Source organism: Hydractinia symbiolongicarpus, chromosome 15 (genome assembly GCF_029227915.1).
Source record: "Hydractinia symbiolongicarpus strain clone_291-10 chromosome 15, HSymV2.1, whole genome shotgun sequence".
Taxonomy (NCBI): domain Eukaryota; kingdom Metazoa; phylum Cnidaria; class Hydrozoa; order Anthoathecata; family Hydractiniidae; genus Hydractinia; species Hydractinia symbiolongicarpus.
In genome coordinates, this window is record NC_079889.1 from 1305591 (window position 1) to 1326757 (window position 21167).

The 21167-nt window shown below is 31.7% G+C and overlaps 2 protein-coding genes across 2 annotated transcripts in view; both read right to left on the reverse strand.

Moving 5' to 3' along the window:
- LOC130628594 (uncharacterized) overlaps window positions 1-3557 on the reverse strand; it is a 96624-nt gene extending 93067 nt beyond the window's left edge. Inside the window, exon 1 of the mRNA XM_057441566.1 lies at window positions 3548-3557. The gene's annotated coding sequence lies outside the window, so the exon portion shown is untranslated. The remainder of the gene's footprint in view (window positions 1-3547) is intronic.
- On the reverse strand, window positions 2-17739 carry LOC130628583 (uncharacterized). The gene is made up of 17 exons (XM_057441546.1): window positions 17459-17739; window positions 14237-15377; window positions 13236-13802; window positions 12894-13031; window positions 11221-11461; window positions 8906-10065; window positions 7386-7538; window positions 6402-6639; window positions 4328-4501; window positions 4178-4257; window positions 3923-4035; window positions 3243-3426; window positions 3005-3166; window positions 2273-2432; window positions 1433-1743; window positions 1006-1139; window positions 2-913 (listed from the first exon to the last, which is right to left on the reverse strand). Exons 1-17 carry the CDS (start codon window positions 17503-17505, stop codon window positions 745-747), a joined length of 5172 nt encoding a protein of 1723 aa, XP_057297529.1. The 5' UTR covers window positions 17506-17739; the 3' UTR covers window positions 2-744.
- Between the last annotated feature and the right edge of the window lie 3428 nt (window positions 17740-21167).

A 21167-nucleotide genomic window follows, 5' to 3' on the forward strand; every position in this document is an offset into this window, starting at 1 on the left:
AGTTTATATCCAAGTGTGTTACATACAAAATAATTTACATTCAGTTGTCTAAAGGTGGTAAAGAGAAAACACAACAAATTGAAATATCTTTTCCAGAGGGAAATAACATTACATCTGAACTAACTTTCGTTAAAATAAAATTTTCATTTTTGCTTTTAAAATCCTCATCTTAGTAATATTTAAAACTACCTAAAAATCAAAAACAAATTATGGTGATAATTCGATCTACCAATATTATTGATAAAATAAACATGAACTTTCAATATACTGATAATTTTACTGGTAAAAAGTTTACCAATAACTTTTACGAACTAGTACTATGGTTTGGTATAGTTCTCCTTAAATTGTAACAAATGATCTGGATCAAAGAACAAACTCAATGTACAACAAAACTCACTTTTCTGTTTTTTTTCTCTATTCCCATTGCACACAGATGCCAACAAAATAACAATCAACAAAAACTGGGACTTACTCTTCAAGAATGATAGAAAAATCTATGACACTGCAAAAATAATTTTAAAACTAGTAAAATAAAAATAAAAATCTTAGAAGTGCTATGAAAAACAACCATAAAAATGATAGAAATAAAGCAATATAACCATAAAAACTTGACACATCAATTCCCATATTAGGAAACAAAAATTAAAACATAAATATCACATCTCTTTTTTTTAAAAAAAAATAAACATCAAAATTTCTGAAGTACATACCAACGAAAGTAAATAATAGACATTGGATGTTTAATCACACGTCAGCTGTCTTTTCCGGAGAGCTGTTTGTTCTAAAATAATCTTTTAAGGGCGTAAAAAGATGTCGTATGACAGGAACACTCCACGCCTTTCCAAGAAGTTTTTGTCGCTGTCGTTGTCCCATATTACATACATCTGTGTAATGGTCCGGGAACCCAAAAATTCTATAAAATTAGGTTCAAAACGTATATCAAAACCTTTCACGATTATATAAATTATATGCAAAATATAATCGAAATTTTTGATAAAAGGAAACCTCTCGATTTCTGTGAGCCACAAACCATCTTCTATTTCATCATTAACAGATCTTGTCAGTTTAACTGGTAAAATTGATTTTTTAGTTTGTCGCAGGCTATGTCTCATAGTAGTTATACATCGCACTTTATCAACCTATAAAGTAACAGCGTCTTAACCTATTCCCGTTTATACAGGATTACATCTACGTACAAAACTAAAGAAAAAAATCAAGCCAATTTTAAATTACCTAGCAGAAACTTAAAATAAAATTAAAAAAAATATCCTTTGAACCTTACAAATCATAATTTTAGTAAATAAAGGTATTTTTATAATTTTTTAATAGCTTATGATGATACATTGCAAAAATACTGATACTGATATAATCAATTATGCATTGCAATAAAAGCCATGTAATTTTACAATTCAAAACAAACTGCACAGCGTACCTTTGCAACTCTACCACAACCAGGCTCCAAGCAATCTTGTAACAACACCTTATCGGTGGGTATTGGCCGTAAGGAACGGTTCATCCCAGGGAGATTTCCCCAGAAAAATCGTGTTCTGTGTTGAGCGGAAACATCCTTAGCACTCACGACGACTGGATGACATTTTAAAAATCGATTGATTACTTCTCTGTCTACGTGTTGCATTCCAACAACGTTCTCAAACAACCAAAAAAACGGCCGGGATTCTATTGGATGTGGTTTGGCATATTGCAGAATGCGATAAAATTCAAAAAATAAACGTCCAGTACCATCTGAAAATACAAGAGATTCCTTTGCATAAATAATATAGTTCAGTTGCTAAAGTGTTTTTTAATTTTTGCACAAACCTTTAAAAAGCAAAAACGAAATTATCAATCTTAGCACAAGACTTTATCTGCCATTCTAAGATTGCTTTTGCACAAAGCTACGTGTAATAAGAGCCTTAACTGCCAACACAAAAGGAGATACAATATGTATTTCAAAATTTCTTTAGTATAATCAGAGAGGTCAGTGGACGTTCATTACTGTGACTTAAGAAGTTAACATTTTCAACCTAATGTTTATATACAAGAAAATTCTCTGACTCTTTAAATTTACTAAATCCCTGACATTTCGATGCAATTTTAAAATTCACTGGCTCTTCTGGGATTTTCAGATTGCAGATCACCCTGATAACATTTTAAGCATGAACAACTAAACCTTCTTTACATCAGTATCAAAATTTTTATCTTTTTGACAAATAAATTTTAATGGTAAAGTGGATGCAAAACCGTTGAAGTCACAAAAACATCACAATCTTACCATATATGCCTTTCCTCAAAGGATTAGCAATAGATAAGTCATTGCAAGGACTTCCTCCAATCACTAAATCAAACGGTCCCCACTCTTTGATGTCTTCCTCTCTTATTTTGCAGACATCTCCAACGTGGCGTATTTTGTCACCATAATGAACCAGGGTAACCTAACAGATCAATAGTAATGTTTCAAATGGTTGATACAAAAGAAAAGAGTAAAAAAAGATAATACTGGGCAAACTGACCTTGATTATATTTGTGCAAGTCTATGAAAAGCAATGGATGGTGGAATCAGCCATCATCCCCTTTCCTTCACCAATCCACCCGTCTCCCTGTCATAACGTGTTTTAAAAACCCTTGACCAAAAGGGTTAAAGTTCAATTTTTTCAAAGCATGATAGCCATTTGCAATCTTTTACTTTGCCCTTTATTGTATTTTCAGCACAATTTTAGCATAAAATTCAGTTTCGGTTATTAATCCACATTTTTTAATTTATACACAAACTTTATTTCCACAATCTTTTCCTTTGCAAAAATTAACTCTTTAAAGTTGTAATTCCAATAAAAGCAAACTCAAATATTTCAATGCATAAGGTTTATTTTGAGATCTTAATTTAAAACACACTAGTTATAGAAGCTCAAAAAAAGAAGTGTCCCCATCATTATTATTCCTTTATGACATCAATCAAGGTAAAGTGCAAATCACAATTTCTATCTTCAAAGTCAAACCTACAACTTACAGTTTTGGCATTTTCATCAATCTCAGATGCTATATAAAGTTCCACATCAAAATCTAGTTCTTTCAGTACATGAAAGCCTGTTCCAATACCATCAAACAATGCCAACACACGAATGGCTTTCCTTTCTTCAATTGGTATAGGATCATAAAATGTCATTGTGCCCTAAAAGAATATCATTTCTCAGCACAATATATATTCTCAATGTTCTATTTTCTCAGCATAAACCAAACACACTTACATAATCTTCACTGCCCATCTCATCCTGAAACAGATCCTTAAGTTTCTTTTGCCAATCGTCTCTTCGTCTTAAGATGCGCATAGGCTTTCCAGAGCACATAAAACATTCCCACGAATCTTCTTTAGATAACTTTTCAGCGTATCCAGCACCACAAAGCATATCAATACAAACTGGGCAGTACGAACTAAAAGATGGTTATGCATGTTTTACGTCTCTATCCTGAATAATTCGAGTTAAAGAACTTTAAAAAATTAAATACGCATATTTCTGGCACAAGTATTATTACAAAGCCATGAATAATCTGTTTAAACTCAGCATGCAGCGTAGGATCCTAATTTTTTTAATCAACAAAGTAAGAAATCTCTTAATGAGTAGAAAGACTTTCAAATTGGTTCTTAAATCGGTCTGGCATATGGTGAAATTGGGACCTGCTGATCAGCTAAAATTAGCACCCTTTAAAATTTAGGACTAAACCTTATAACTTGAGATCATAAGGTTCAAGTCTGCTGTGAATGCTGACAAGAACATTGACAAGTGCAAAATTGCTTTTGGTTTCGATTTTTGATATTCCAGCCTTATTTCCAATATAATATATTGGAAATAAGGCTGGAATATCATATATTTTGTCCAGCATAAGCAAATGCGTTTGCTCGACAAGAGTAAAAAAAAGTGATCATTACCGACAGCAACCAACTTTATCACACAATATCACTTGCTCGCCATCACTACAAATTGTACAATACATTTGTGATCCATCATCATCATACAAGTAAGCATGCTCAATAAAACTGTCCTAAAATAAATTATAAGGATTGCTATGCTTTTTGAGTGAAATATAGTTATTTCATGCTGACTGGGAGGGAATTGTGCTGGAGGGTGGGGTGGGGTGGAGAGCATGTTATGGGGATGGAACCAAAGTTATAAGCGTTAGTTACTTTGCATTCTTTGCATAATCCACCTTCAAACAATGGATGTTGTGTTATGACTTTTGTATCCCCACAGCCAAGACAGAGATCTAAAACACAGAATTTTTCAGTCATTTGAATCTTTTAAAACTTTTAAAACAAAAAACGTTTAAAACATACTCTCAATGTCATAGTTTCCCTTGTGAACTCGATCGAATAATGCTTTGATCCCATCAGAAAGAATTGGTGATTGAAGAATTTGGCCCACACGATCCTTTAATAGCGCACCTTCACCGCTTTCCAACTCTCTACTTGATTCTATGTTGCTTTTTTGTTCCAATGAGTGGCTGCCCTCTTGAGTAAAATTAATAATAATATCATAACAAAATATGTTAAACTATGTAAGGAAGCTTTTTAATATTCTTTAAAAATATGTCAATGTTTTATATCAAATTAACTAAAATAGTTTATTTTATTTTATTTTAATTAATTGTTGCTCAAATTATCTGAAGATCCAGTTAGCAAGATCTGGTATTTTAAAATTCACTAAAGTCATGGTAATAGAAAACTTGATGTGACGTAACTGGTAAAATTTCTCCGCACATGCGAGTGTGAAATGTGTAAAAGTTAGTTGTTGAAATGTGTAAAAGTTAGTTGTTGATATGTGCTATTGCTTTAAAATAAAAGTTTACAGTTTACAGCAGATTAAACCACAACAAACGAACAGACCCTTTTGACCATTAGGTTTTTTTAGAATTTCAATAGTGATTTCAATTATTATTTGTTTAAAGAATTTACCTTATTTGCTTAGTTTTGTTGATATATTCGTAAAATTTTCAGTAGCAAGCCAACTTATAAACTTTGTTGTATTTTTAGCAAAAAAAACGAAAGCTTAAATATTTTAGTTGTAATTCATTAGCAGCCCTTGTATATGTTTTGCTAAAAGTGCTATTTTTTCGTACAAGGACATTTTTATGTAAAATATTATTTTGCACAGTAAATTTCGCAATGTAAATTTCACATTTTTTCTTTTTTTATATCGTTGACTGTTAACTTTTGCAAAAAACATGTATTTTATCATATTTTTCGTGTTGTTTGTACACCACCAAATACCTATTGAATGTGCTCTTTATCATAGATTATTTAACAAGACATGTGATTTTTTCTACAAAAGGAAAGTTCTGGAGAACGAGACATGCTTGAATAATTTTTATCTTCAAAAAAAATTCTTTTTTTTGCTACTGCTGATTAAATGAATCTTTATTCATCTGGAAGTTTGTGGGTTTCTTGTGGAACAAATGAACAATATAAACATTTACAATGTTTTATCACTCTTAAAAAACTTGTAACTTGTTTATGTACACAATGATTGCTAAAGAATGGTAACACTATAAACACACAAAACAAAGGTCTTGTAGCATTGTACATCTGTACCACTTGCTTCTTTACCTTTTGACTTCTTCCACCCCAAGTTTAAAAATAGTTAAGTTCATGTAAGTGTCAGGAATATTGAAGTCTAAAATACACTACACAGTGTAATATAAAAAATTATATAATTTTTAGCTGCTGTGATTAATCTATGACTTTTAAAGCATTGCACATGTTTAAAGTTCTATGAATAATCATAAGGAGTTTTACCCAATCACAAAACTAAACTTGGAGATGCACAAAATGAAAATTTCAGCATATTTTTATATTCTTTGCTATATGATCTGTGTACTGGGCAAGAAAAAATATAGCAAAACTAAATAGGAATAGCATATTTTATTTTGGAAATTATTGTTTTTTTTTCTTTAAACGCACTACACTCACAAAAATTCTAAGCCTCCTCCCCTTTCTAGCCAGGGCTCAACCTCTTTTTCGTTGTTTTTTTTTCACCATAAACTACAATAACTATCACTCTTATTCCACCAAGCTTGTTTATTTTTAGCTTTACTCACAAAATGTCTTTTTATTACATCATTGTGAGAAATCCTATATGATTAATGATGTAGTGTATTATAGGCTTTACGCATGGTTTCTTAAAAAACAAATTTTAAGCGAAAAAATAAATTATTTTAAAATTTTTAATGCTGCATCCCATCAGCAGTATAAAAAAAGAATTTTTTCACTGGACCACTCCGTAACAATTTTATAACGGAATTTTTGGGCTTATGTAAGAAAGCTTTTTTTCAATTATGCTTAGAATTCGTTAGAAATGAAAGCCCTGAATTTTTTCTTGAGCTCACTTTTAAAATCTAATGACAACTCTTACCTGTGTCTTCTACAACAGAGTATAGCGCATTTACACCCATTGGTTTAAAACCAGTCAATGCCCAGTCCACTAAGCATTGTAGTCGTTTGTCATCATCAAGAGGTAAATCGTCTTTTGAACAACGAAATGCAGCTTCAGTTAGCATTTCTTCCACAGCTTTTCTATATAAACCCTTCATCTTTTTTGGTGCAAAACGAAGTGGAAATAAAGACAGTGATTCTAATCTATCTGTTAACATCTAAATAATAATTATTAACATGATGATAACAATATTAGCTCTATTACTTTGATGACGTCAGCAACTCATCCACAAAAAAAAAATCAGAACCTTGTTTTCACGTTGCCTCTATTGAGTAGAACTTAAACTGCTGATCAAGAATATCATGTACTTTTGATGAGCAGTTAATGAGTTATAGGGGTTCAAAAATTTTGCTGACATCAGGAATGCCCCGTCAAAACTTAAAAAACTTTTTGTTAGAAATTTTTATACCTTATGCCTTCATTGTATAGATTATGAAACGCTGATCAAAAAAAGGTATAAGATAATGTATCTTTGACAAACGGTTGCAGAGATATTAAGGTTTAAAGGTTTTTTGATAACGTCATCGACCCGTCCATTCTAAAACGGATTTGGGGACATAGGTTTGGGAAAATTACCAAATTGGTCCTAGGTGGTCCCTAGTTACCCACACAATAAAAAATCATTGACGTCACCACCTGGTTTCCAAGTTATTTGCCCTCAAAGTTTTAGGTGCACTATAATGGCTTCATTAATTTAATATCAGATATTGATGTTAAAATAGTGTGATTGACGTTGCGTCGTAACGTCACAAAATTTAACATATTAGACATGCATTTTTCGGTGACATCAAAGCAAAATGAACACATCCACTTTGCCTGTTACAGACACACAGACACACTCTCTGTATTATTAAAAGATATGATGTGCAAAGGCTCCAGTGATATCGTATAACAATGCTTCACCTCTGACTTTTTGTGATCACCATACCAATATACCCACGAACATCCTTCTGATGGTGGCGATTCTTTTGCTTTTCTAAAAGTGATAACTTTTCCGAACCACCAATCAAAACCTTTCAATTTCCCAAGAACAAGATCTCCAACTCTAATTTTTCTCTAGAACAAGAATTCCATAAATAATTTTTAATATAAATTTCCCTATAAATTTCCTAATTCCAGTAAGACCTTATGTTGCAAACTGGATGTATTTCTGTGACATTTGAGGAAAACACGCTGAGCATTTCTATTAAATTTTTAACTTTCCATTTTACTTAAATGGTTTGACAGGGATAAGTATTACAAATAAAAAATACCAGCTGTATTTTAAGTTAAAACAGCAAACAATATAAAATTGTTGCTTGTATTGCGACAAGTTTGAAATGCAGATGAAAACCATTAAGCAAATCGTGTAACATAAAAGACTGAACAAAATTAACCCTATTCGGTCCGGGGGGGGGGGGGGGGGGGGGGGATTCCGAACTCCTGATTGCTTTCTTATATGGCTATATGATACTTACTGAGTTTCAACATTTATCTATTAGACACCTGCACGCTAAATTTGTAGGTCCTATTCCTTTTAGAAGCTTTGATATTGGCCATTACTCGAAACTACCCCTAAAATCTCTATGAAATCCTTATAATGGGGAAAATATAATAACTCCTGTTAGGATTATCCTTAGAACTTAAAACTTGCAACACAACTTTATTTCATCAAGAAGAACCATTTTGAATAATTTTGACACGTGACTAATCCGATTTCCCGTTTTTGTCGGATTTTACCCGAAAATCGAAAAAAAACGGATTTTCGGACAATTTTTGGAAATTTTTTATGTTAAACAAAATTTTTTTAGCTTTCAGAAACTTCAAACAGAATGTAAAAATTCGCTCTAGAACAAAAGTAATTATATTTTAAGCAGATAGTGGCATTTTTAACAATGTTCAAGCTTCTGATGACGTCATAGAAAATGTGCTGACGCAAGCAAAAATTTATTGCCGCCATTTTGTTCCTTTTATGACGTACTATAAGTGTGCTAAGTTTGATTCAATTTGAGCAATCCTATGAAAAGTTATTAAGGGGGGGCGGAATCCGCCACCCCCCCCCCCAGGTCATAGTATGTTCGAAAAACCCCGGACCGAATAGGGTTAAAGCCATTTCAGGTTCCCAGAAAATAAATATACTATGTTGCCTTGCACAGAAACACACAATTATAGCATAATATTTTAAAGGTGATGAAACTTATTTTTAATTTAATTATTGTTAACATGTCATTGAGGCTTACAGACAACACTTATGGCATTGCCTACTAAATTTTCTTTGCTCAGCATGAGCTTGTCCGTAGGTGGGGTCCAAATCACCGTATGACTAGGAATCAAACTTTATTAACTTATTTCCTATACAACTTGTTTAGAATTTTAGATTAACTTTTCATTAACAAATACTTTTTCTCTTTTTAGATCTTTGGGAACAAATAATGATCACTTACTTTGCTACTGTCATCAGAAGAATGTTCCAACACTTTCGATGTGACAATACTTTTTGTCCAACTTCCAAATGCTTTCATACGTTCCTTAATTTCCACATCTAATGATGGTGATGAGTGTGCACTCACTTTGACCCTCTGTTTTCTTTTTAATTTTCCATCGCTTTCACTCTGTTTTCGTTTTGGTGAAGTAAACTTTTTCTCTGCACTAATAAAGCATTGACGTTTAGAAGCATGTGTAAACAACAAATCAAAATCCAACGTTATTCCATCTTTTGTTTTTCTCTTTGGAGAGGAAATGCTTTCATCAACAGATGAATACAATTCAGAGACATCCGCATTTGATCCAGAATGTGACAAGCTAGATGACTCATATGATAAATCACTTTTACTCAAAGAGATATCAATAATGCCTGAATCATCAGAACAAGAATCTTCATGTTCTATACTTTTATCACTCATACTTGCTCTATCAACACTTGCATTAGTGATTATGCGGGGTGTAACAACATCTGCATAAGAGGTAACTGTAATTTCTTTGGGATCCTTGGGGTTGTTGACACTGTTGTCACTGCTCAGATTTTTTTCATTAGAATTTAGATTACTAAGAATGTTTTCTTTACATTCTACCACATTTGTGCCATCTGTTCTGTTTAATATTGTATATTCCAGCACTGGCTTTTTTCTGTTTGCAAAATGATCTATGGCTTTTGCAAAGCTTCTTCTTGTTGGAGGATCCGAAAAAAAGTTCTGTTTTAAGGTTAGATTTTGATTGATTTCACTTGAATGACCAAAATCAGCTTTCCCACTTATGTTTTCTTTTTCCTCTCTCGTAACTTTGAAAGTGGTTTGAACAATTGTTTTCTCTTGGGTAGAACCTATCAAAGATGAAGTTTTTATGAGGGTGTCTTGCTTAATTTCTGGTGTCCCCTTTTCCTGTTTTTTCTTACTCAGCTCTTTATCATGCACATTCCGAGTGGGATGAACCGAGTTAGATGGAACACCAAGTACCTTCATATTGCTTATTTCGTTTGTATCTACTCTTTCTTTCTCAGGATTGTCTGTCTCTGTTTTTTTTCTCTCTTCAATTTTATCATTACTTTCCATATGGGTGTAATTTCCCTTTTTCTCAGTTGGATTATTCTGAAACATTACACATAGGTCTAAATGAAAACAAAGATGATGTAACAATTAAAAAATATTACATTATTTACCATAATAAAAATATTATAGTATAAATTTTATGTTTTTAAATTACTAAAGTTTACTAAAGATTATTATGTAATAATTACGATATTATTATATAATATTATCTATATTATAATATCGTATACGTCTGTCTGTCACGCAAAATGGTACCGCAAGTAGCAAGATGTGCGTAATGCGATATGAAAAAGACAGAGGATCCTGTGGATATTTCCACGGGTTAACGGCTAGCACTAAATATTATACTTCAGATCATTTAGAAAATATACTATCAATAAATAGGTGCAAATAAAATGAAATATACAAATGCATTTCTACATCACTTAATTTTCTCTAAACAGCTAACATAGACAATGGTCCTTTTCTACAGTGAGAATAATTTAGCTTGGTTGGGGTGTAAATTTCTGAACTTCCAAACAACTGTCTTATTCTAAAGGTACTTGACAAATAAAACACTCATGAAGAAATAAATGAGATGGCAGCTAATTTACATGTTTGGTCACATGGTTAATTGCTGATTTTAGATATTTTCTGAAAGATTGATCAGAAATTGAACGATTAATCAGATATTTGGGCTTAAATTTCTACAACCATATTTATAATTTTTTGGAAAATGGCAGTGTTTAAGCTATTTTTCAAGATGACAAAACAGCATTTCCTGTCATATGCTGCCTTCAGGCTGCAGGCGTTCTGCTTTGGCAGGTGTGTTAGGCTGCTTAGGAGCATCAAAAATCCACTAGCCACTTACTGGTGATAGTGCAATTTTGTCTGGGAGTAGTTTCAGTTTGTCGTTGGGACTTAACACACATGTATTGGCTAGTGAGTGAGTGAGTGAAGTTAAATTTTTTTAAAAAATCTAATGCAAAACGTGAACCTGAAAAGTTAATAAAATACACAAGATTTAATGCAAAGACTTTTTAATTGTCTTTTTAAAGGTGTTTAGAAGTTAGCTTGATACAAAGATATATAAAAATAAATTTAGTGGACAAATTGGCATAATAACTTAACTAATGCCATATATAGAAAGTTTTATAGGGAAAATATAATACACACAAAACATTTAACAGACACTTCACAGTATCATTCAAAATATAAATTTATTGGTAACTTACTGTTTTTCAATGAACTCTTTTCCACAACAGGAAATGATGCCAAACCCCAAGCTAGAAGGATGTGAAATCTACTATGATTAATTTCATCCTCAATAACCTTGTGTATGTCGATTATATTAAGCTTTTTGTATATCTCTTCCAAAAATTCCATGGTGGCAACTTCGTATTTACGTTTCGCCAGTTTAGGTTTCGAAAAGACTTTTGAAAAGTTTGTATACACATCTAGGTATTTTGTTGGTATCTATAAAGACATATACATCATATTAATATATTGTTTAAAATGTATTTTATTTTTAATCAGAAAGAACATTTTAACTGTCAGTGTCCAGAGTCAGCTGTACACTTTGTCTCAAATCCTAAGGCAGATTGGTAAGCATTATTGGGTTGTTCCATGTCAAGTCATCAGCTCCATTTAACTTTACAAAACTTGGGATGTTGGTTTCCTTTATGAACATGAACATCTCTGCCAAATTTTATTTCCTCCAACTAAGTATTTCCAGGAATTGAACTTTTGCTGATTTTAGCTATTTTTCTCTAAATGTTTTTTCTAGTAACAGCTTTTAGCGATACTTAAATTTGAATAACTTTTCTCCTAAAAGAGATATTAGGCTGAAATTTGTAGATTTTAGGGTGGGGAATCCAAATAACACACATAAAACACAATAAAAAATGTAGGAATAATCATTTTGTTGATGTCATCAGGCTCTATCTTTGGAATTCTTAAAAACACCTTACCGATTGCTATTGGCACTAAGTAGAAAGATCAATTTCTCTTGTGGATTGAACTCCTTAAAATTTGCAGACCCTACAGGATTGTTTTTGGTATCAATTAGAATAATTTTCACTAGAAAATACTATGTATCTGCATGTGATCTCTCATTGGAATTAAACTTTAGTATTTTGGGATTTAGTTAACAGTTATTGCGCAGCTAAGCACCATTTTGGGTGACAGACAGACGTATACAGGTATTATAATATAGAAATGTATTAGTTGCGATAACGTACAGCAATATCAGACTATCAGTAAAACAGGAAGCACATTAAAAAACAATATAAAACTAAGCCATTATGTAGACTACAATATATAGATTGAGTTGGCACTTTTTGGGTTGTTTATGTTACGAACATCTTAGTTATCACCCGTAGCAACTGGTAGTATAACATAGAATATATATGAATGATAGACCAAATTATAACGTCATCTCTTAAACCATGTAATTTTGTGGTTTTTAGGCCTTTTTATCAGATTACCTACCACAAAAACTCTGAAGTTATAATTTATAAGCTCTGTAGCACTTTGATACACATGTTTCTACTTTTACACCTTACATACCAAATTTCATGCATTTTTGAGAGGGTGGGTTATACCATTTTTTAAAATTTGATGATCTGATATAAAACAACCCTTTTACTTCCATTTTATTTGTGCATAGTCCGTCAAAATAAATATGTCAACTGAAACATTGCCAAAAAAAAGCCACATGCCACACAAAATCTCTCAGATAATTCCTGAGAAACTTCCAAAATTTCTAGGCCTTCACAATTTTATTAATTTTTATTTGGCCTAAGATATGGATTTTTTTTGTTGCTCATGCGAAGCAAATGAATTTTTAAATTATGATAAACAGAAAGAAACAATCTGCTTTTTTCATAAATTTAGTACACCAAAATACCTGAAGTATATGATGATCACCATACCAAAACACAAAATGGTGACCTTTCAAAGGCTTTTCTGTATGTTCAATAATTTCTCCAAACCACCAGCCCATATGTTTGAACTTTCCTACTACAATGTCACCAGTACTGAAAGTCTAAAATAAAAATTATAAAATAATTACTGAAATGTTAATCATGTTTATACAGATCTAAATGTTTGATAGAAGATTATTGTATGTGTCCACATTGTATATACTAAAAAAATTGTTAAGACAAGATTTCTTTTTTTAAACTTTTTTTCATCCAAATAAATAACCAAAGAAAAGTTCACACAAAATGTAACAAAATAAAGAAATTACCTTTTTCCTTTTAACAGATATTACTTTACGACATCCTTTTTCAATAATAAATTTGTAATTGTCTATATTTACATTGGGTTTTGTTCTCTTTCGTTTGTACATGGTGATTCTTTTAGCTCTATGCTTTTCATTCTTAAGATGTCCATCATTTTGTGGATGATCACACATATAGGTTTGAATAATCATGTCCGTCTTAATGTCTGCCTTTTTCTCTGGGTCTACAATTTGTTCATTTAAAGCTTCTTTCAGCATATTAGAAAATGAAATATGATTACTGTCTAGCTTACTATCTTGAGAAAAGTCAAGGTCCTCATATGGTGTTGTATCCTCATCATTAGTCAGCACTTCAGTGACATTTCGAATTTCCTGCTGAATTTCCATCATTTGAGGTAAGTTAACAATTGGAGCTTTTGGAGAAATGTCATGGGAAGGCTCAGTATCAGAAGTACACTTTGGAGCAGTTTTAAATTCCCTTTGGTTTCCACTATGTACTTCCTCTGCAAAATGTCTTATTCCTTCCTGCTCGTTTTTCCTAACATCAGTTTTTGTAACATTTAGATCGGTGGTCTAAAAAATGAAGAACATGAAATCACATCTACTTAATGGCTTTTTTTGGAGGATCAAAGTTACCTACTAAACTTAATATTTTATATAATACCCAACTTTCGGACTTTGAATCAAAGATAACATGTTCATTTAAAACTAATACAAGGACAAAATGAATAGGCTACTGCTGATTACATTGCGTTTTAAAAAATTATTACTAGAAATTAGTTACAGCCGCCGTTCACAAAACTATGTTGCTTCAAGAATTCCTAACCAAATAAAAACAACTTAGGTAGGTTTTTTGGTGACCCTTTTATGTTAGGACCACCATACCATTGTCCCCAATAAAAAATTAAATATGGTTTCAACTTTGTAAATCAATGGAAATTTAGAAACAGATGTAAAAACGCAATATGTTGCAGATGCAAGAAAACGTTTGATGAAATTTTTGTTACCATATTTCCTGTCTGATAGAAAGATGGTATATTCTGCTGAAGATGTGTTTTCTGGATATATGTTTCTTTTTCTTGTTCACAATCATCAACGGCTGAGGTAAGCATTGGATCGCACAAACTGTAAAAATAATTTTGTTCATCTGATGATTTAGCTTTCGGGGGGCTGGTGTTGAAGTCACCAGAGTGTCCATGCAAGGAATTATCAAAGAAATAACCATCCTTGATGTGTGTGTATCTCTTTTTGGATGATAAAACTGGTGAACCTTCTGGCAAATGGTCAGATTCTTCATGGCTCTTCTTAGGCTCCACATGGAAATAGGATTTCTGCTTTACACTGGTAGAAAATAAATTTGGTATTATATTTTGTACATTTCCTTTGTTACGCAACAGAATCAGTGAAGATTGTGTTTTAGATTTTTTATCATCTTTGTCGCCAATGATAACTTCTTTTATGATGCTAGTAGAACAGCTGGCATCATTATTTTCACATTTTAAAACCCCAAAATCACAAGTTCGTGGTACTATTAACTCTCTATCAGAATTATCAATGCAATGATGGTCTTCTGGTGATATATTGGAAATCTCTAAGTTCTGTTTAAATGGACTAGAATGAACACATTCTTGAATCTGGTTTCTCAGATTATACATACAATCTTTATTGTTTTTCAACAAATCAACTTTAGATTTACACCTTGTTTCATAGTTTTGCTTCCTCGAACATCTTTCCATTTTCAGTTTAAGCCGTAGGCTTCTTTTACCACTCGTGTTACTCAACACTGCTTTGCAAACTTTTTTTGCATACTCTCTCTTACTCAGTGAGCCAGGCAGTTTTTTCTTAACAGAACTAACATTGATCCTCTTTAGGTGAGATTGCGGCTTTTTCTTCTTTTTTAAAGGATTGCTGTTTTGAGACTCTTTATTTTCTTTCTGTGATTTCGTAATTGCCTTTCTAGGTAATGCAATACTCTGAGACTTTGTTTTACACTTTGAATTATTAATTGACACAGAAATGAGATGTCTAGCTTTATAAACAGTTTCAAATAAACTTCCTCTTTCAATTCTACGTTTGTGTACTTTTAAAAAGTGCCGGTTCACTGGTGGTATAATTGTTCTGTTGGAATTATGTGGCGATGTTGATAACCTGAAAGGAAATATGTATTTCTGTGGTAAAAAATTCAAACCTATAAAGAGAAATTACCTGCTAACATTTTATAATAGTGTACGTACAGTTCAAATAGCAAAAGCTTGCACACAAACATAAATATAACATCATCAACAAAAGCATACATAGGTACAGATATCTTAACCAGATGAATCGCAGGAATATACATCGTCATTATCGCCATCAACAATCATGGATAACTGAAATACCCTAATACCCTACATAAATGAGGCTATTTTAACTGGATCAATCAAAGAAAAGTTAAAAAAAATATTGATTTCGTGAAAATTTTTAAATAATTACTATTTGTTTTTATAGAAAAATCTGAAATTTTGCTGCACCGAAATTCTTAACTTTTTTCCAAAACTTGTCTTCAATGTCTTTATAGTTAAAATATGGCAATAATTTTTTCAAGTTGAAATCTTGCAAAATTCTTTAGAATGCTTTTGTGGACTTCTTAGCATAAATGCTGTATGATGTAAAAATACTTACATCATAAATTTGGTTGACCAAGTTGTAACAACAACTTTGGAAAGTACAAAGGTTTGAAAGGAAAGAATCAGCCCCCAGCATTAAAAAGCACTAAAATAACTGAGCAGAAATAGGGCTAATGCCAAGTAAAGGAAAGGAAGTTTTTGTATATATGTGATTGATTAAAAAATATGGAAGAATTCATGGAAAAGTGTTAAAAAGTTGAAGAAGTGGAAAGAAGGGCTGAGAGTAAATGCAGCAAAGTGTAAACTTTGACTTGTAGTTGGACAATGGTCTTGTGGAGTTTGCAGGCAAGTGGTTGGTAGTAACTCATTTAATTTTCAGGACAGACCTGTGCAGAAGAATTACAAATAACAGATCCTGAATCTCAATCCTTAAATTCGAAATATATATATGATCATATGAAAAATACAATCATACAAAGCTTAAACAATGCCAAAACTTGTTCTAAAACCATCAAAGCATAATTGTTTGGAACTCAAAAAATATATTTTTATATTTGTTCTTAAGCAAAAACCTAATCTTACGGAACTTAAACACTCCTGATTTATTCTCAAATCATCATCAAACCATAATCTTACGGAGCTTTAACAAAGCTGTATTTCGCTGTTAAAATTATCACAGGTGATCGTATGGAACTCAAACAATGCTGTATTTTGTTCTAAAACTTCCCAAACACGATTGTGCGGAAATCAAACAAGGCTGTAATTTGTTTAACATAAACTGAGTAAAAAAATTGAACTAAATTTTTGCAGATCATTTTTAGTATTTAATTTGAACTCAAAGTATTATTTGCATTTGCATTTATTATAAAATTAGTCTAGTCAAAACTTCTTGCAAGACAACTAAACAGTGTCTCATTTAATTTGCCATTTTCAAAAACAAAAGTTTAAATGATTATGCACAATAAAGTATGCTAAAAGTGATTTTGTAAAAGCTAAACCAAAAAAAAATGTTTTTATTTCTTCACCATTATTTTTTCCAAATAATGTTTCTTACTGAAATTTAACTTGACTTCTAAATTGCTTGAATTAAAAATAAAAAATATTTCATGCCATGCTGTTTTTTGTGATATATAATTTTTTTTCATTAGTTTTCCTTTAAGCTAAGAGTGATAATGATAATGACAATGTCGTTTTTAATGAAGGGCAAAATCAGTGATCTAAAATTTTATGAAGCTATACATTTTTATTTTCTGATACTGTAAGGAGTTTTAACTTAGCTGAAATTTGTTTCAAAAAAGAACTAAAATCAAAAATGTGTTGTAAACACACAGTGTTGAATTTTTCCTTTTCATATTGCTTTAGTTTGCTGTTTTGCCAGATTACGGAGAAAAATAAACAAAACACTCCTCTGTGACCGTAAAAATCTAAAAAATGCGATGTCTTTAGAATCCCCAAAACGCCCCTATATTTACTTTTGCTCTTCTGCCTGAGTGAATCTTTTCACAACTCTTAACATCTTTACTGCAAAAAGATAATGTGTATAATACACACACATCAAAAAATGTATTAAAAATAAAAATCTGATTTCATCAAACAAATAATGTAAAAACAATGTAATATTACCTGTCACCACTTCTATTTTCATCTCTTTTTAATTTCTTAGTTTTCATTTTTTATATCTAAACAAAGAAGAATTAGAATAAGTTCATTTAAGTTATCCCTAACTTAAAAAACTCTTTCTTGTTGCTGTGCTCATAGAAAGTTAGATAATGTTTATGTAAGTTGAATCTCTGCACATTTATTACACCTATATTTATGTTTTACACTTTACTGTTTACTGGGACATCTCTGCTTTCTAAGCAGGAAATTAAACCACTCAGCCACCAAGCACTTTCACCAAACTTTAGTGTTGTTTTTTTCTTTTTCGAAACATCCAATTTTTTGAAATCTCTTGAGCACAAAATTATTATAATTAAAACTTCCATTAATAAATGATTTTAGCAATGCTCAAACATGTGATACTTGCATGTTTCTTCATTTAACGAACTTATATTGAACTTGGTATCGATTTTTGGAGAAAAAGTTTTTAGGGAAATCTTTTCAGGAAAAAATTTGTTTTTCACAGCTTCACAAGGTTTTTATAATAATAATAAAAGCAATAATAATAAATATTAAAAGTAATTCAGAAAAACATATAGTTAGTGGATTGTTTTCACTGGGGGCTGTTGATAAACCATCATGAAGGTAGGACACAATCCTACATATTGGATTTGATTGTTGTTTATACATTCACCTTTTTGATAAAATTGATAAAACAGCTCAGTTGCAAGTTGTTTTTAAGGTAAACAACACCTGATAAAGTATCATGCTTGTATAAAAATTGGTAACTGCTGTGATATCTACTAAACAAGCCATTGCCTGCAGATCTCAGGACCAAAAAATTTAGAAAATGAATATCTTTTGTATGGCAATATAAAATTAATATATATATTAGGTTACTAAAACTACTACCTTATCAAAATCACAGCCAACAACAGAATCATACAAAAATGCTTTAAACCACTTCTTCTTGTGTGTTTCTTATCATGTTATTATCAGTGAGCAAGTCTGTGGGATCGTACAAGAGAGGAACCAGACCAGGAGCATTCATCTAGTGCCCATTGTATCTTTTCTAGGATACTTTAAGTTGGCGCACTATAAATCTCCACTATCTTGTAATCCGAATATGTTTTTTTTAATTTATATTAGCATAAAAAGTTGGCTAAGTCGGGAATGATGATGAATGATGACTTGGATATGTATAGAACTTTTCATAACCTAAATTTGTGTTCTGTTTTGTTAAAAAAAATTCAGAAAATTTTAATTAAAAAAATTCAACAAGGCGGCCTTGGGTATATATACACAACCTAGATATTAGCACTAGTTCATCACTTTGCTGACCATACAAACTTGCTGCATTTTAATCCCTCATTGAAATCCCTCGTCAAAAAAGTCAATCTTGATCTTAGATTCCTCTGGCACTGGCTCAGTGCTAACAAAATATCTCTTAGTGCTAGTAAAACGGAATATATACTCTTTAGACTCTTTAGATGGAAGTCCCAGATAAATTCAGTTGCAACTAAACTGAAAAAGCTTAATGTAATCATTGCAAAAATAAGACATTATGCGCCGATAAATGTTCTTCTGTCAGTTTATAATGCTCTTTTCCACTCAAATCTAAAATATTGCTCCCAAGTCTTGGGTCAGTCCATAAGTTTACAAGTGAACTGAATCACTGTCCTCCAAAATTGTGCTTTACGTCTTATGAATTTTGCCAACCATAGAACAAATACAAACCAATATTATAAAGATTTAGGCATCCTTAATACTGTGAAACTGCAAAATGTATTATTTATTTATAATTTATTTCACAACAATCTACCTGTTCCTCTGATTGGTACCTTTTCAATTGACTTCTCTGACTCTTATAATACTTGTGCTAACAGCCTAGGTTATAAATTCGTGTGCTGTTCATACTTCTGCATTTGGTTTGAAATCCATTAGGCATCAAAGTGTCCTATCATGTTCTAGTTGTCAGAATGCCTTACCTGAAATACTTTTAGATCTCCCCTTGCACAGACTTGAATCTCTAATAAAGCATTCATTCATTCATTCATTCATTTATGACATCTCGGATCTTTCTCGGTTGTGGAGTGGATTGTTCCATAATGCGGCGTTGTGGAAAGTGGAGCTAATGCAATTTTGACATTGGTTACTTGGTATGGTGGACTTACAGTAGAGCATTCACCTCCAGTGTGGAAGGTCTTACTTCAAACCCTGACCGAGACTATAGAAGTGTGAATCGATCCTTCTCCTTAACATTCAGCATGAGAATAGCATTGATATCCTAGGCAGTTGTCTAGTTGCGTAATTTTTGTGCATGCACACCTTTCGTAGCTCAAATGGGAGCTTTAAATGTACTGGAACCCCGTCACTGGACCCTCCTTAATTCCTATAGAAACTAACTGATTAAATAGTAGTAATGATAATAGTAATACACCCCTGTTTAAGTAAAATTTAAAATCAGTGAAAAATGGACAATTTTTCATATATATGTAATATGTGACTCATAAATATATATTTATGAGTGTTTAAATGCACACATATATAGATCTTCTTCCTACAGTACTCTGGTTTGTATTGCCCATAGTTAGTTCACCATTTACCTATGTGCCTTTTCTGGTCAGCAGCATATATTTTGGTCAGCAGTCTTGCTAGTATTTAAGCTGCAGTTGCCTCATGGTTTTCCTTTTCAGTTCTAGCAGTTTTTCTTCCTCCTCCCTCCCTGCTGCTATTATATATACCTCTATGTTTTCACATATTTTACGTTGTGAGCTATGCTATGTACATATATATTTTGTTCACGCTTATTAATATTATATAGAGATGTGTTATTACCTTGGCTTTGTTGTTGCTTATATTATATATGTGTTCTACTTTCATTTCATGCTTGTATATATTTTCAGCTATTACTATATATAAATGTTTTGTAACTTTTGTCCTATCTACAGCAATAGAACTGTACTCTACAATGATGAGTTTTTATGTGTGAGTTAAAATATGTAAATATAACGTCCAGGGTGTTTCCCTTTTATCTAGTAATCTATTATTTATATACATGTATCTATATAATACTTTATACAGTATATAATATATACTATACCCCTTGAATCCCATTTTCAGGTTTTTATGCTCTCCATAAAAATAGTATTGTTGCAACTTGTTCTAAACAATTAAAAAAGCACAAATAGGAACTTTAAACATTCTAAAATTGTCTTTATGGTCTATCCTTGAAACAATTGAAAGGGTTGTATCTAGCTAGCTAGCTATACCCTTTATTCATTAGTAAGAAAGTAAGAGTTTATTTGCTGAGAAACTAACTAAAAAAAATGTTCTATTGAAAAAGAAACTTTAGCTAGATAAATTGCTTAAAAAAAAATCTTATCTAAAAATTTTTTCTGTTTGCAGAAAGTAAAAAAGGGACTAAGATAGTTAGGAATATTTATTGAGGAGGGAATTTGTGCAGAGTGATTTGATTTTAGATATTGATAGTGAAGAAAGGTCTTGTCTAGGGAAAAGAGATTGAAAAAAAGTTCCAGGCTAGTATACATTGATATAAAGTAGAATTGGTACCAAAAGAAAAAGTTTTAACAAGGAGGTTGTCTAAAAGTTTAATAGAAGATCCTCTGGTATTGTAAGTATCTGGGCGAAACGCTAAACTGAAAAGACTATTTATATTAGGTGGAGAGTTTTTGTTTAGGATTTGGTGAACTAGAGTTACATTACAGATTTT